The sequence below is a fragment of the Hylobates moloch genome, unplaced genomic scaffold (genome assembly GCF_009828535.3).
Source record: "Hylobates moloch isolate HMO894 unplaced genomic scaffold, HMol_V3 SCAFFOLD_19, whole genome shotgun sequence".
NCBI lineage: Eukaryota > Metazoa > Chordata > Mammalia > Primates > Hylobatidae > Hylobates > Hylobates moloch.
The window spans coordinates 31,447,196-31,463,720 of record NW_026652294.1 but is presented as its reverse complement, the minus strand read 5'-3'; the positions used below and the strand labels follow the sequence as shown (position 1 = coordinate 31,463,720).

The following is a 16,525-nucleotide window of genomic DNA, read 5'->3' as shown; positions in this document are numbered from 1 at the left end:
ACACACGTACGCAGGAGAAAGGGTGTCAAAGCCTTTGCTAGTCGTGACCACATACACCCCTCAACCACACACACCTCTCCCTCCCCCGCGATTTACTCGTTCACCGGGTCTCTTAAAGGAGGGCCCAAGTCTCCCAGCACCGGAGGTCTGGGGGCGCACGAGCCGCTCCTCCTCTGGAGAAGCTCCGGACCGAGAGGGCCCCGGACATTGCGCAGCGCCGAGCCCCGCGCGCAGCCCGGGACGCCTCAGCCGGGGCCGACCGCGCAGAAGCAGCTCCCACAGCCGGTTTCAAGACCGCAGCCAACAGCCTCAGGCGCAAACTGCGGCCTCGGAGCGAGCACGCGCAGCAACGCCCCTCGCCCCGGCCCGCCCTGGCCCCGCCCCTGGCCCCGCCTCGCAAGGGTCACAGGTCACGGGGCGGGGCCGAGGCGGAAACGCCCGCAGCCCGGTACTGGCCCCACCTGGGCTCGGTCCAGCGCCTTCCCCCTGGCCCGACACTCCGCCGGTCAGCGTCAGGTGACTTATGCCCCCGACCCTGAGCCCGGACCGCTAGGCAAAGAGGATCCGATCTCCGATCTCCGATCTCCGCTGGAGAATCTGAAGGTGCCCCGGTCCTGGAGGAGTTCCGTCCTGGCCCACGATCTCCCGGTACTGTCGGGCCCCGGTCCTCGGGAGCTTCAGGAGGCGGCCGTCAGGGTCGGGGAGTATTTGGGTCTGGGGTCTCAGGGAAGGGCGGCGCCTGGGTCTGTGGTCTCGGAACAAGCCTGCTGGAGCGAAGTAGCCCTCCCTCTCTTGGGACAGACCCCTCGGTCCCATGTCCATGGGGGCACCGCGGTCCCTCCTCCTGGCCCTGGCTGCTGGCCTGGCCGTTGCCCGTCCGCCCAACATCGTGCTGATCTTTGCTGACGACCTCGGCTATGGGGACCTGGGCTGCTATGGGCACCCCAGCTCTACCACTCCCAACCTGGACCGGCTGGCAGCAGGAGGGCTGCGGTTCACAGACTTCTACGTGCCTGTGTCGCTGTGCACACCCTCTAGGTAAGGAGGGGGCCGCGCCTCTTTCCCGCCGCGACCCTCCATCCCTTTCCTCCCAGTGGATTGCAGGAGGGCGGGATAAACGTCTCTCTCTCTCTAGGGAAGGCCACATTTCTGTCTGTCTCAGGGACTCTGACTTGTCCTGCAGGGCCGCCCTCCTGACCGGCCGGCTCCCGGTTCGGATGGGCATGTACCCTGGCGTCCTGGTGCCCAGCTCCCGGGGGGGCCTGCCCCTGGAGGAGGTGACCGTGGCCGAAGTCCTGGCTGCCCGAGGCTACCTCACAGGAATGGCCGGCAAGTGGCACCTGGGGGTGGGGCCTGAGGGAGCCTTCCTGCCCCCCCATCAGGGCTTCCATCGATTCCTAGGTATCCCATACTCCCACGACCAGGTAGGAACCAACGGGGCCCTCAGCCACCCTCCCACCTCTCAGAGTCCCCCAGCCCTTGATGCTCCCGCAGCCCCGCCTGCCAGCCCAGCCCTCACGGGAGCTGCCTGCCTCAGGGCCCCTGCCAGAACCTGACCTGCTTCCCGCCGGCCACACCCTGCGACGGTGGCTGTGACCAGGGCCTGGTCCCCATCCCACTGTTGGCCAACCTGTCCGTGGAGGCGCAGCCCCCCTGGCTGCCCGGACTAGAGGCCCGCTACGTGGCTTTCGCCCGTGACCTCATGGCCGACGCCCAGCGCCAGGATCGCCCCTTCTTCCTGTACTACGCCTCTCACGTGAGTGATCTTGGCCCGACCCCCTGGCTGCCCATGACCCCTACCCAGTGCTAACTCCAGTCTTTGCCCCCAGCACACCCACTACCCTCAGTTCAGTGGGCAGAGCTTTGCAGAGCGTTCAGGCCGCGGGCCATTTGGGGACTCCCTGATGGAGCTGGATGCAGCTGTGGGGACCCTGATGACAGCCATACGGGACCTGGGGCTGCTTGAAGAGACGCTGGTCATCTTCACTGCAGACAATGGGTATGCCAGCAGGGCAGCAGGGTGCTCCGGCCCTGTCACAGGCCAGGGCCGTGGGGGCCTTGCAGTTCGGCTGCTTGCCAAGAACATAGTGGGTGAGGGGGTGTCAGGAGATGCTGGCCACGTTGCAGGCACCCAAGGTGTAGTCAGGAGACACAGGTGCACAGAGAGCTGGTCTTGGTAGGCCTGGGCGGTGCCAGGCTCATGCTGGACACCTCCAGGCAAGCTTTGTGACTTAGAGGTGTGGGGCCACTGGTCACTCTGTGGCTCAGGGGCCGTGGCTCCATGGCTCATGAGCTCCTCCTGTGTCCCAGACCTGAGACCATGCGTATGTCCCGAGGCGGCTGCTCTGGCCTCTTGCGGTGTGGAAAGGGAACGACCTACGAGGGCGGTGTCCGAGAACCGGCCTTGGCCTTCTGGCCAGGTCATATCACTCCCGGTCAGTCCGCAGGCCTTCTCCTTGGAACCCTGGCCCCACCACCCCAACCTTGATGGCGAACTGAGTGACTGAACAGCCTCCTGCCCCCAGGCGTGACCCACGAGCTGGCCAGCTCCCTGGACCTGCTGCCTACCATGGCAGCCCTGGCTGGGGCCCCACTGCCCAATGTCACCTTGGATGGCTTTGACCTCAGCCCCCTGCTGCTGGGCACAGGCAAGGTAGGGCCGGTGACCCCTGATCCCAGATCCTTGGCCTCTGTCCTGGCCCTCCCCTGGGGTGAGTGTGGGCAGTGCCTGAGAGTCTGTGCCTCAGTGCCTCCTGCATTGAGTGGCATCCAAGTGGTGCCACCTCTCAGGTTCCTGTGTGGGCAAGAAGCGGTGCACGTCCAGGGCCTCACACCAGGGCTGGCAGCCCCAGGTATGTGCAGTGCTTGGGGCCTGTCCCACCCTGTGACCGCTGACTCTGCCCCCAGAGCCCTCGGCAGTCTCTCTTCTTCTACCCGTCCTACCCAGACGAGGTCCGTGGGGTTTTTGCTGTGCGGAGTGGAAAGTACAAGGCTCACTTCTTCACCCAGGGTAACCCCTCCCCGTGGATCCCTCCCCCTGACCTGCTGACCTCTCCCCGGAGCCCCAGATCCCTGGCCCCTCCTCTCGCTCTTGCCCTGTGCACAGAATTGGCCCCCTCCCCAGGCTCTGCCCACAGCGATACCACTGCAGACCCTGCCTGCCACGCCTCCAGCTCTCTGACTGCTCATGAGCCCCCGCTGCTCTACGACCTGTCCAAGGACCCTGGTGAGAACTACAACCTGCTGGGGGGTGTGGCCGGGGCCACCCCAGAGGTGCTGCAAGCCCTGAAACAGCTTCAGCTGCTCAAGGCCCAGTTAGATGCGGCTGTGACCTTCGGCCCCAGCCAGGTGGCCCGGGGCGAGGACCCCGCCCTGCAGATCTGCTGCCATCCTGGCTGCACCCCCCACCCAGCTTGCTGCCATTGCCCAGATCCCCATGCCTGAGGGCCCCTCGGCTTGCCTGGGCATGTGATGGCTCATCACTGGGAGCCTGTGGGGGAGGCTCGGGTGTCTGGAGGGAGTTTGTACCTGATAACGTAATAACACCAGTGGAGACTTGCAGGTGTGACAATTCGTCCAGTCCTGGGGTAGTGCTGGTGCTGGTCCCCTGTGGTACAAATGAGGAAACTGAGGTGCAGAGAGGTTCAGGACTTGTACAAGATCACCCAGCCAGAAAGAGGTTGGGCTGGGATTTGAACCCTGGTGTCGTGGCTCTGGAAGCTGCCCTGGCGCCTTGGTGATCTGCGTGGGTCAGTGCACACAGGCACACGTCAGCCATGAGGACACAGGCACATCCGTTCACAGGAGCAGCGCCACGTGCCTTTGAGTGCCAGGAACAGGGTGGGAGGGTGTGAGGGCGCAGTGGCCAGAAGTCTCAGAAGATGCAAAGTGCCTGAGAGACGGGATTTTCCCCAGGAGAAGCATTCTTAGAGGCACAGGCACTGGACCTCCTTGGTTCTTACCAGAAAACTGTCTGAAGCCAGGTGATGAGTTGCACACTCCAGGTGGGGTAAGGGGCCTGGAGCCCCTGCTGGCTCCTGGGAAGGCACAGCAGCAGACCCTGAGACAGCCCTCCTGGGGCCCCTCCACCCTCCCAGGCCTCTGCATTTCACTTGTGCCCACACTTCTGTCTCCTGCCTTTACCTTTTGACCCACTACTAATGATTCTCCACCCAGCAGACAAAGTGATCTCTTAAAAACATCTGTTGGCTGGGTGCAGTGGCTCACGCCTGTAATCCCAGCACTTTAGGAAGCCAAGGCGGGTGGATCACCTGAGGTCGGGAGTTCGAGACCAGCCTGACCAACATGGAGAAACCCCATTTCTACTAAAAATACAAAATTAGCCAGGTGTGGTGGTGCATCCCTGTAATCCCAGCTACTTGGGAGTCTGAGGCTGGAGAATCACTTGAACCTGGGAGGCAGTGGTTGCGGTGAGCCGAGATTGCACCATTGCACTCCAGCCTGGGCAACAAGAGAAAAACTCTGCCTCAAAAAAAAAATCTGTTAGGCTGCACACGGTGGTTCGCTCCTGTAATCCCAGTGCTTTAGGAGGCTGAGGTGAGAGGATTGCCTGAGGCCAGGAATTCAGACCAGCCTGGGCAACACAGTGAGACCCCAGCTCTAAAGATTTGTTCTTGTTTTTTGAGACGGAGTCTCGCTCCGTCTCCCAGGCTAGAGTGTGGTAGTGCCATCTCTGCTCACTGCAACCTCCACCTCCCAGGTTCCAGGGATTCTCCTGCCTCAGCCTCCCTAGTAGCTGGAACTACAGGTGCACGCTGCCATGCCCAGCTAATTTTTTTCATTATTTAGTAGAGACAAGATTTCACCATGTTGGCCAGGCTGGTCTCAAACTCCTGACCTCAGGGGATCCACCCGCCTCAGCCTCCCAAAGTGCTGGGATTACGGGCATGAGCCACGACGCCTGGCCAACAATATTTGTTTTAATTGGCCAGGCATGGTGCCATTTGTCCTAGCAATTTGGGAGGCTGAGGTGGGAGGATCACTTGAGCCCAGTAGGTCAAGGCTGTAGTGAGCGATAATTGTGCCACTGCACTCCAGCCTTGGGGACAGAGTGAGACCCTGTCTGCAAATAAACAAATAAAACATCAGGCTGGGCTTGAGCATCTATTCCTGCTCTAAATTTCACAGGCTTCTCAGAAGAAAATCCAAACCCCTTACAGTGACCTAGTTTGCCCTTGAGGCCTCCACCCACACCCCCTTCCCCCCAGTCTTACGGGGTGGCCTGGCTGTTCCCTTCAACAGCAATGCTCTGCCTCCATTGTTGGCCTCCTCTGCAGGGAGGGACCATCTAAGCACCTGCCCGTGTCTGTGCGGCATGGCACACTGACGCCAGGCCCACGTGCATGCCCAGGTGGCCAGTCACGCACCAGGTGCTCCCTCAGTGTTGGCCAAGTGAGAGGAGCACACTATCCCGGTGTTCAGACACCTCCCCGTGGCAAACACCATTCGTTGCTACCAAACAGCCACCTCCTTCCTTATGGGCTCCTATTTTTCAGTGCTGGGCAAAGGTCCCTTGATCTTGGAGTTGCAGCCTCTTTCTCTCCAAGGAGGGCGGTGACCAGCCTGAGCCAGTCAATCCAGTGATTGGTTCAGGAGTAGCCTGTGACCAGGAGTCCTGGTAGTGAACGACTGGGGCAGCCCTGGGCGTGAGGACCTTGCGTAGCAGTCACAGGCCCTGATTGGACACTGGGCAGCTGCTAATCCAGCGTCTCCAGCTGCCTACCTGGAGAGCTCCAAGCATAAGAAAATAAACCCTGCCTGTTGAAGCCACTGCTAGTGAGGGTTCCGTTACTTGCAGCCAAGAGCCTTGCTGGAATGTGGCCTATGAATGGTTTGTGTGGCGGGCACGTGTGCCTGTGTGAGCCTGTGGTGTCAGACTGTGCTGAGGACCCTCCACACAACTGTTTCATCCCTTTTCATCTGGTTTGAGGGCTGCATTGACCACACCCCAAATCCTGCTGTGTTTGGAATCACCCCCATAAGGTGGTTTCCTTGGGGTGCCCAGCAGCCCCTGATGCTGGCACAAGGGGGGCCCTCATGCACTTGTGGTCCGAGTGGAGGTGTTGGCCCCAGGTGGCGCTGTAAAAAGTGAAGTAGAGGTTCCTCTTCAGACTTTCCTCCCCATCTAGGAGTAAATAGTAACTTCTCTTAAAAGCAAAATTTATTCAAAGACCTGTACTAACATTCTTAAATAACTGCTAGCCGTAATAAAGAATTCAATGTCCTTTATGTTCTTACTCCCACAATTTAGCCTAAATATTTGCCCTGGCATGCTTATACTGGCCCAAGCAAGCATTAGGCTCATAGCCTGTTCCTCTTCCTTATTTGAAGGTGTTTTTACCTTTCTCAGCATTTCCACCAGTTACTTCCTCCTTCCTTTGTTCCCCTCTCTCTTTGCCTCTTTTAAAATGTTCTAAGTTGCTAACCAATCGGGACAAATACAGAACGTGAGGTCCCGTTCCAGCCAGTGGAAACCGGACACAGCAGGAGGGTGGACGCATCAGGTTATAAATGACGCTGTCTCCTTTGTTCGGTGCACTCTCATGGCAAAACTGCTGGCGAGTGTACCCTTTCTGCAGAAACTATAAAAGAAAATTAAATTTGTGTTCAAGTGCTGTTTCTTTATGGCACCGAGGAACAAGCATTTCAAACAGCGCTGTGGTTCAAGATGAGGGCAGAGAGGAACTGAACTGGAGGCATGATTCCAGTATCACATGGAAAGACCAAACCCTCTAGCAGGAACTAAGTGAATACTAACACCCAACCACAGTCTTCAGGCACCTCCTCCAGCTCTGCTGCTCCACTTCCTCTCACTTGGGTAGTGTTCATAAGTGAGTTAATCCCACCCGTGTTTAGGCATCAGCACCGTGCAGTGCTGGGCATGGGGTTGTTAGAGGAGACCCACCCTGCACTCACCAGGCTTACAGTCTAGCAAAGGAGATGAGCTTAATCCCGGGATGTCAGATGCACCTGAGATTTCAGTGTGATTGAAGTCACTGCCTCTGGTAGGGTGGGGTGTGTGGAGTTGCCTGACCAGGGACACCAGAGAACCTGTGGGTGCTACAAATGTTCCAAATCTTAAGGGGTCATAAAATGATGCATGCATATGTATAAAGCAATCAACCCACACACGTAAGATGTGCATACTTTATGACGTCATTGTGTATTTTCTATTTCAGTAACAATCTAACCATGATAAATGCTACAAACGAAGGGCACCTGGTATTACAAGAACATAACCAAGAGGTGGGGGTGGAACAATAAATGAGCTCTGAGGAGGGTGTTCAAATGCACTCTGCACCCAAGGTGGGAAAGAGAAGCAGATTTTTCCACTCCCCCATTCCGCTTTTGGTTTTGCTCTGATTTGTTTGTGTTCAGAAATGCTTTTCGTCAGTTAGCTGTTTGAGCCGGATGCACCCTCCTCACACAGGCATGTACACGTATGCGTATGTGCACCTGTGTATGCATACAGAAATACGCACACATGCACGCTCACGTTCATGTGCACGCAGGCACATACACACGCATCCGGGGATACATGCTCCCCGGGCACGTACACACGTGAACACACAAGGACTCACACGTGCACACAAGCATGCATAGACATGCATATTTGCAGTGACATACACACTGTTACTGTGGCCCCAAAAGCCACAGTTCCCTGCGCTGCCCTTTCTTCACTGCTACTGTTGATTTACAAAACAGCCCCTTTCCTGTGAGCCTAAGATAATCCATTCACCAGGCTGGCAGCCATCCATTCCCACAGAGCAGCTTCCTCAGGGAGCTCAGTGTCCTCTCCAAGGGGCTAAGTGTGTTTTGAAATGGACAGAACAAACAAACAAGTTGATTCTGTGGTTTCCCCTCAGGTGCGTTAGGAAGGAAGAGGGGATATCCGGAGCCCAAGTGATCGCATGAACGACAGGGTAAGAGGGGCCCCTGCAGAGAAACTTCTCCCCTCCCCTCCCTGGGGCCCCTCCTTGGCTGTGTGCTCATCTGTCCCCCAAGTGACCAGAAGGGGGAGCCCAGGGAACGGTTCAATGGAACAATGTTTAAATTCACCTCTGAATTTTTTTTTTTTTTTTTGAGACGGACTTTCACTCTTGTTTCCCAGGTTGGAGTGCAATGTCGCGATCTCAGCTCACTGCAACCTCCACTTCCCGGGTTCAAGTGATTCTCCTGCCTCAGCCTCCCGAGTAGCTGGGATTACAGGCATGTGCCGCCACACCCGGCTAATTTTGTATTTTTTAGTAGAGACAGGGTTTCTCCATGTTGGTCAGGCTGATCTTGAACTCCCGACCTCAGGTGACCCGCCCGCCTTGGCCTCCCAAAGTGCTGGGATTACAGGCGTGAGCCACTGTGCCCGGCACCTCTGAATATTTTTAATTACGAAAGTAATGCATATTCATTAGAGAAACTCAAGTAATGCCCACTTATCTCAGTCCCAGGTAGCCAATGCTATCAGTTTAGGGTCTGGGGGGCGGGCACATGTCACATTGTTCTCCGCATCCATGCAAATTATGAATTTTGGCCCCAGGTGTTGATTCAACTCTAACCTCACCCCCTGCTGCACCCTGGACACTGCCTCTCAGCTGTCTGATGTGTCCCCTCCCTTTTGCAGCCCTGAGCCTGGTGCAGGCGGTCAGTAGTAATGAAGGGGGAGTGCATTTATTTATGTCCCCTCCAGCCTCCTTGGCTCCTTTGTGTGAAGGATGAGAGCCTTCCTTGTGGATGCAGCAACATGGTGAAACCCAGTCTCTACTAGAATACAAAAAATTGGCCGAGCGTGGCAGTGTGCGCCTGTAATCCCAGGTACTCAGGAGGTTAAGACAGGAGAATCGCTTGAACCCGAGAGGCGGAGGTTGCAGTGAGCCACAATTGTGCCACTGCACTCCAGCCTGGGCGACAGAGCAAGACTCCGTCTCAAAAAAAAGAAAAAAAAGAAAAAGAAAACAAGAAAAACAAAGAAAGAAACCATGGCAGCCTTATTGCTGATAAGGAGAAAGTTTAAGTGGTCTGTGTAGAAGATCAAACCAGCCGAAACATTTCCTTAAACAAAGTCTAATCCAGAGCAAGGCCCTAATTCTCTCTGATTCTGTGAAAGCTGGGAGAGATGAGGAAGCTGCAGAAGAAAAGCTGGAATGTAGCACAGGTTGGTTCACACAATCGAAGGAAAGAAGTTTTCTCCGTAATGTAAAAGTGCAAGGTGAGGCAGCAAGTGTTGATGGAGAAGCTGCAGCAAGTTCTCCAGAAGATCTAGCTAAGGTGAGTGATGAGGGTGGCTACAGTAAACAATGGATTTTCAATGTACACAATTTTTTTTTTTTTTTTTTTTTGGAGACGGAGTTTCGCTCCTGTTGCCCAGCCTGGAGTGCAGTGGTGCAATCTTGGCTCACTGCAACCTCTGCCTCTCGGGTTCAAGCGATTCTCCTGTCTCAGCCTCCCGAGTAGCTGGGATTACAGGCATGTGCCACCACGCCTGGCTAATTTTGTATTTTTTGTAGAGACGGGGTTTCACCATGTTGGCCAGGCAGGACTTGAACTCCCGACCTCAGGTGCCTCGGCCTCTCAAAGAGCTGGGATTACAGGCGTGAGCCACCGCCCTCGGCACCATCTATGACTTTCATAGCTAGAGAGAAGTCAATGCCTGGTTTTAAAGCTTCAAAGGACAGTCTGACTCTCTTGTTAGGGGATAATGCAGCTGGTGGCTTTAAGTTGAAAGCTCATTTACCATTCTGAGAATCCCAGGGCCCTTAAGAAAGATGCTAGGTTGGGCATAGTGGCTCACGCCTATAATCCCAGCACTTTGGGAGGCCGAGGCGGGCAGATCACCTGAGGTCGGGAGCTCGAGACCAGCCTGACCAACATGGAGAAACCCCATCTTTACTAAAAATACAAAATTAGCCGGGCATGGTGGCGGGTGCCTGTAATCCCAGCTACTCAGGAGGGTGAGGCAGGGAAGATCACTTGAACCCGGGAGGCGGAGGTTGCGGTGAGCTGAGATCGCGCCGCTGCACTCCAGCCTGGGCAACAAGAGCGAAACTCTGTCTCAAAAACAAAAAAAAAAAGAAAAGAAAGATGCTAAATCCACTTTGCCTGTGCCCTATAAATGGAACAGCAAAGCCTGGAAGAGAGCACATCTTTTTATGGCCTGATTTACTGAATAGTTTAAGCACACTGCTGAGACCTACTGCTCGGAAAAAAAAATATTCCTTTCAAAATATTGCTGCTCACTGACAATGTTCCTGGTACCCAAGAGCTCCGATGGAGCTGTACGAGGAGATCAATGTCTTCATGCTGCTAACACAACGTCCGTCCTGCAGCCCACGGATCAAGGAGCCATTTCTACTTTCAAGTCGTGTCATTTAAGAAATACATTTCATGACCGGGCACGGTGGCTCACACCTGTAATCCCAGCGCTCTGGGAAGCCAAGGTGGGCGGATCGCCTGAGGTCAGGAGTTCGAGACCAGCCTGGCCAACATGGTGAAACCCTGTCTCTACTAAAAATACAAAAATAATTAGGCGTGGTGACGCGCGCCTGTAATCCCAGCTATTTGGGAGGCTGAGGCAGGAGAATTGCTTGAACCTGGGAGGCAGAGACAGTGCAGTGAGCGAGACCATGCCACATTGCCCTCTAGCCTGGGCAACAAGAACAAAACTCCATCTCAAAAAAAATTCCAGGCTGGGCATGGTGGCACATGCCTGTAATCCCAGCACTTTGGGAGGCTGGGGCGGGCGGATCACCTGAGGTCAGGAGTTAGAGATCAGCCTGGCCAACATGGCAAAACACCGTCTCCACTAAAAATACAAAAACTAGCCAGGAGTGGTGGTGGGTGCCTGTAATCCCGGCTACTCAGGAGGCTGAGGCAGGAGAATCGCTTGAACCTGGTAGGAGGAGGTTGGAGTGAGCCAAGATTGCACCACTGCACTCCAGCCTGGGCAACATAGTGAGACTCTGTTTCAAAAAATATATATACATTTCATAAAGCCATAGCAGTGATAGTGATTCCTCTAATAGATCTGTGCAAAGTCCATTGAAAACCTTCTGGAAGGCATTCACCATTCTGGATGACATTAAGAATATTCATGACGGCCGGGCACGGTGGCTCACGCCTGTAATCCCAGCACTTTGGGAGGCCGAGGTGGGCGGATCACGAGGTCAGGAGACAGAGACCATCCTGGCTAACACGGTGAAACCCCGTCTCTACTAAAATTACAAAAAATTAGCCAGGCATGGTGGCGGGCACTTGTAGTCCCAGCTACTCGGGAGGCTGAGGCAGGAGAATCACTTGAACCCGGGAGTCAGAGCTTGCAGTGAGCCGAGATCGTGCCACTGCATTCCAGTCTGGGCAACAGAGTGAGACTCCGTCTCAAAAAAAAAAAAAAAAGAATAGTCATGATTCACAGGAAGAGGTCAAAATATTATTGTTAAAATCATTAACAGGGCTTGAAAGAAGTTGATTCCAACCCTCATGGATGACTTTGAGGTGACAGGTCCAAGTGGAGGAAGTAACTGCAAATGTGTTGAAAGTATTATAATAGCAAGAGAATTAGAGTTAAACATGGAGCCTGAAGATGTGACTGAATTGCCGCCATCTCAGGATAAAACTTGAACAGATGAAGAATTGTTTCTTATGGACAAAGTTTTTTTAGATTTCTTGTTTGTTTATTTATTTATTTATTTATTTATTTAGGTAGAGACGGGGTTTCACCATGTTTCACGGGCTGGTCTTGAGCTCCTGGGCTCAAGTGATTCTCCTGCCCCGGCCTCCCAAATCACTGGGATTACAGGCATGAGCCACCACTCCTGGCCAACATAACTTTTATATACACTGGAAAACAGAAAATTTGTGTGGCTCACTTTATTGCAATCTTAGTTTTATTGTGGTGCTCTAGAACCAAACCTGCAGAATCTCCAAGGTGTGCCTGCAACAACCTCTGCTATTTTGCCTTTATCTTTTGCTTTAAATTCTCCTTGATTCCCCTAACCTCCCTCTGCCTTCAACCCTCATGTAGAAGGGAGACTGGAAAAAATACACCAAAATATTAGAAACAGTTAACTCTGGGTTGTAAAAATACAGTTGATTTTAGCCTTTTTTCTATCATCTGCAGTCTCCACCAAAATGTCCATAATGATATGTGTTACTCTTTATAGGGAAAGTAATTTTTTTTTTCTTTTCGACGGAGTCTCACTCTGTTGCCCAGGCTGGAGTGCAGTGGTGCAGTCTCCGCTCACTGCAAGCTCTGCCTCCCGGGTTCCTGCCACTCTCCTGCCTCAGCTTCCCGAGTAGCCGGGACCACAGGCGCCCGCCACCATGCCCAGCGAATCTTGTTTTTGTATTTTTAGTAGAGACAGGGTTTCACCGTGTTAGCCAGGGTGGTCTCGATCTCCTGACCTTGTGATCCACCCGCCTCGTCCTCCCAAAGTGCCGAGATTACAGGCGCGAGCCATCACGCCCGGCCAGGGAAAGTAATATTTTTAAAAATAGGGAAATCCTACTTTTTTTTTTTTTTTTTTTTGAGACGGAGTCTTGCTCTGTCGCAAGCTCCGCCTCCCGGGTTCACGCCATTCTCCTGCCTCAGCCTCTCCGAGTAGCTGGGACTACAGGCGCCCGCCACCACGCCCGGCTAATTTTTTTTTTTTTTTGTATTTTTTTTAGTAAAGACGGGGTTTCACCGTGGTCTCGATCTCCTGACCTCATGATCCACCCGCCTCGGCCTCCCAAAGTGCTGGGATTACAAGCGTGAGCCACCGTGCCCGGCCGGGAAATCCTACTTTTATAGTGTTTATAAAAATAATAACTTCCTCAAGCACTACCCTTGGCCTGTCTGACTGGCAGATTCATTTAAGCCTTATGATAACGTTATGGGGTGGTATTTTTATTGTAGCCAAAATAACTTTTTTGTTTGAGGTTGATTAATTTATCTTAACTTTTTTATCTTTAGTTTTTCTGTGGATATTTCTATTTGCACTTGGAGGTCTCTAATAAGTAGCAAATAATACTTCAAAAAATTAAGACATATTTGCTGCAGGAAAAAAAGGCAGAGAAACACCCTCAGCTCAACTTCAGCAAAAATGAGGTTTTTTTTTTTTTTTTTTTTTTGAGATGGAGTCTTGCTCTGTCACCCAGGCTGGAGTGCAGTGGCGCAATCTCGGCTCACTGCAAGCTCTGCCTCCCAGGTTCATGCCATTCTCCTGCCTCAGCCTCCCGAGTAGCTGGGACTACAAGCGCCCGCCACCACACCCGGCTAATTTTTTGTATTTTTAGTAGAGATGGGGTTTCACCATGTTAGCCAGGATGGTCTTGATCTCCTGACCTCGTGATCCGCCCACCTCGGCCTCCCAAAGTGCTGGGATTACAGGCGTGAGCCACTGTGCCCGGCCAAAAATGACTTTTAACATTTTTTGTGTTTCCTTTCAGCATTTTTCAACACATCGTTTCTAGCATGCTACGTATGACCCTGCCTATTTTCTTTCTTCTTTCTCTCTTTCTTCTTTTTCTTTTCTTTGTTTTCTTTCTTTCGTCTCTTTCTCTCTCCTTTCCTTTTCTTTTCTTTCATTGTGGTTACAGTGTCTTGCGCTTTCCAGCCAGAGTGCGGTGGCATGATCATGGCTCACTGCAGCCTCAACCTCCTCCCTTACCCACCCAAGTAGCTGGGACTACAGTGTGTGCCACCACACCTAGATGATTTTTTTTTTTTTTTTTTTTTTTTTTTTTTTTTTTTGTAGAGACAGGGGTTTCGCTATGTTCTCAGGCTGGTCTCGAACTCCCAGACTCAAGGGATCTGCCCACCTCGGCCTCCCAAATTGCTAAGATTACACAGCAGCATGAGCTACTGTGCCCAGAAATTTATTTTCACTTAATAGCGTAACAGAAATTTTCTGTGTAATTACAAACATTGGCACTTTTTTCACATCTGCCCAATATTTCAATTAGGTAAATATACCTTAATCAATTAACCCTATTGGTCAATATTCAGATTGCTTTTATGCTTACATTATTTCAAAGAAGAATGCAATAAACACTTTTCTGTAGAACACGTTTTATTTAGGATGCCATCCTTGGGCTAGATTGGCGGAAGTTGGAGGCATCATGCAGCGCCTCCTGCCTGTGAGCCAGGCGATCCGCCAGGTTCTGGGAGGACCTAAGGTCAACAGCCACGCCTGCTCTCTGGGCTCACAGCCAGCAGCCGCTACCAGGAGAGCAGCCAGGAGCAAGTCCTCAGAAGGCCCGAGACCAGGGCCCGGGAGCGCCCAGAAGGACGGGAGGTCACCCAGTGGCAAACAGGGAAGGGCAGCAGGTGCGCCCAGGAGCCCAGAGGCTCCCAGAGCAGAAGTGGGATGCAGGGGTGGGGGCGGGTCATGCTGAGGTTCAACAGGGACCTGCTTCGGAGCTGGCCAGAGAGAGGGATCTGCTGAGGCTTCTGTTTTTTTTTTGTTTTTTTTTTTTTTGTTTGTTTTTTTTTTTGAGACAGAGTCTCGCTCTGTCCCCCAGGCTGGAGTGCAGTGGCGCAATCTCGGCTCACTGCAAGCTCCGCCTCCCGGGTTCACGCCATTCTCCTGCCTCAGCCTCTCCGAGTAGCTGGGACTACAGGCGCCCGCCACCACGCCTGGCTAATTTTTTTGTATTTTTAGTAGAGACGGGGTTTCACCGTGGTCTCGATCTCCTGACCTCGTGATCCGCCCGCCTCGGCCTCCCAAAGTGCTGGGATTACAAGCGTGAGCCACCGCGCCCGGCCTGAGGCTTCTGTTTAAAAACTCTGGCCTGGGTGTGGGTGCAAGTGGATCTGCAGGTGCAGTGAGGCAGCGGCCGGAGCAGGCTGTAGATCCAGGAAAGTCAGGGTGGTTTGGTCCAGGCAGAGGAGGGGGAGATGGAGCCAGGGGCAGACGTAAAGGTGCTGGGGTGAGGATAAGGGTGACAGGAGGGAGGAGTCTGGGGTGACCAAGGCCTGCAGCTCAGGTGACTGGGAAAAACATAGAACACAGATGAATGCAGGGGTGGGGGCGAAGGCTCCTGTGAGTCTGAAGTGACTGTGAGTGGCACCCTCTGGCCAGCCACAGTGGTTCTCACCGCTCATTCTGCAGAGCACCGGCCCAGTGATGAGCCGAGGAGGTGCCCCTGGAGGTCAGCTGGATCTGCCCAGTGGTCTGCACAGGGGGCGGCCGCCAGGGGCCTGAGCACAGGGAAACCCTCGAAACTGTGGGAGGGATGAAGCCAGAGCGGTAGACCCCAGAACCGACCAAGCCCGGGATGGGGCGTGGAGGGCGGCCAAGCTCAAGAAGACCATGAGATTGCAGAAGGAGCTGCAGAGAGGTGGAAGGCAGACAGGTGAAGGACTCACGAGCACGTCCAACAGCCGTCCTAAGGGCCGGCTGGAGGGAAAGAGACCTGAAGACACGTCGGGGGACGGGGCCAGGCCGGGCAGGGGCGGGGCCAGGCCGGGCAGGGGCGGGACGGGGTGCCGGAGGGCGGGGCTTGGAGAATTCTCACCTGAGTGGAAGAGCAGAGGGAGGGGGTGGCTGGGTGGCAACGGTTTCCAGGCAGCAGCTACAGGGGACTGAGGGCCACACCCCGAATGCCCTAGCACAGGGGGCACAAGTTTCAAACGTAAACATCCAGTGGGGCTATCTGCCTCTTTACAGCTTTATCTCAATTAGTAGGAAAGTTTTCTCATAAACGTTCTGCGTTTCCATCGTGCCACTGGTCTGCGTCCTCGGTCCCTCTGGGGCCTCAGGTCTGTGCGCTGCACACGGGCTAAACCTCTGGATCATGATGCGCTTCCTAACACTGGGCAGCTATTTCTCTGCTTGTTGGCTCTGTAGGGACGTGTTTTTTACGGACAGCGCTTTCTAATGTTTATGTAGTAAGTTTGTGTATACTTCCCTTAGCTCACTAAGGAACCTTCAACTGTTGTCTTCCTGGTGTCGCACGAATCCTGGGCTCAGACAGAGGGACCCAGGCCATGCTGACCTCTGCCTGGGAGGCGGGCTCACCCTCCCTGGGGAGGGAACACTGCTGGGCATCTACAATCATCTAAGCACATAGTGAAAAAGTCACCTATTTTCTTCTGGCTTTCTCTGGAGAATTTTTTAAATATCAATTTTAAGATCTCAGTAGACTGTTTTTCTTTTCCTTTTTCTGAGACGGAGTCTCCCTCTGTCGCCCAGGCTGGAGTACAGTGGTGCGATCTCGGCTCACTGCAACCTCCGCCTCCCAGGTTCAAGCGATTTTCGTGCCTTAGCCTCGTGAGTAGCTGGGATTACAGGTGTGCGCCAGGATACCTGGCTAATTTCTGTATTTTTTGTGGAGACAGGGTTTCACCATGTTGGCCAAGCTGGTCTCAAACTCCTGACCTCAGGTGATCCGCCCGGCTTGGCCTCCCAAAGTGTTGGGATTACAAGCGTGAGCCACTGCGCCCGGCCAGATTGTTCTTCAAGGAGTTCATGCCCCCACTACACACTGACCTGAGCCGTGCTGGCCCCCAGTCCGTGCACGTGGAAAGGAC

General features: G+C 53.9%; 1 protein-coding gene across 7 annotated transcripts; it reads left to right on the top strand.

Annotated features, from left to right (window-relative positions):
• The first annotated feature begins 417 nt into the window (after positions 1-417).
• On the top strand, positions 418-15,422 carry ARSA (arylsulfatase A). Of its 7 annotated transcripts, none has more exons than XR_009210954.1 (12): positions 418-648; positions 802-1,038; positions 1,184-1,424; positions 1,538-1,756; positions 1,830-1,999; positions 2,311-2,435; positions 2,526-2,653; positions 2,908-3,010; positions 3,125-3,226; positions 7,887-7,943; positions 8,705-9,282; positions 12,679-15,422. XR_009210954.1 is itself a non-coding variant. In XM_058430989.1 (11 exons), the coding sequence occupies exons 2-10, from the start codon at positions 815-817 to the stop codon at positions 7,925-7,927; spliced, it is 1,353 nt and encodes a 450-aa protein (XP_058286972.1). In that variant the 5' UTR covers positions 418-648; positions 802-814; the 3' UTR covers positions 7,928-7,943; positions 8,705-9,347. The 7 variants fall into 7 exon arrangements, 5 of the variants coding, with proteins under 5 accessions (XP_058286972.1, XP_058286971.1, XP_058286973.1 ...); XR_009210955.1 differs by having other exon boundaries at positions 13,749-15,419; XM_058430989.1 differs by lacking the exon at positions 12,679-15,422 and having other exon boundaries at positions 8,705-9,347.
• The last annotated feature ends 1,103 nt before the right edge of the window (positions 15,423-16,525 follow it).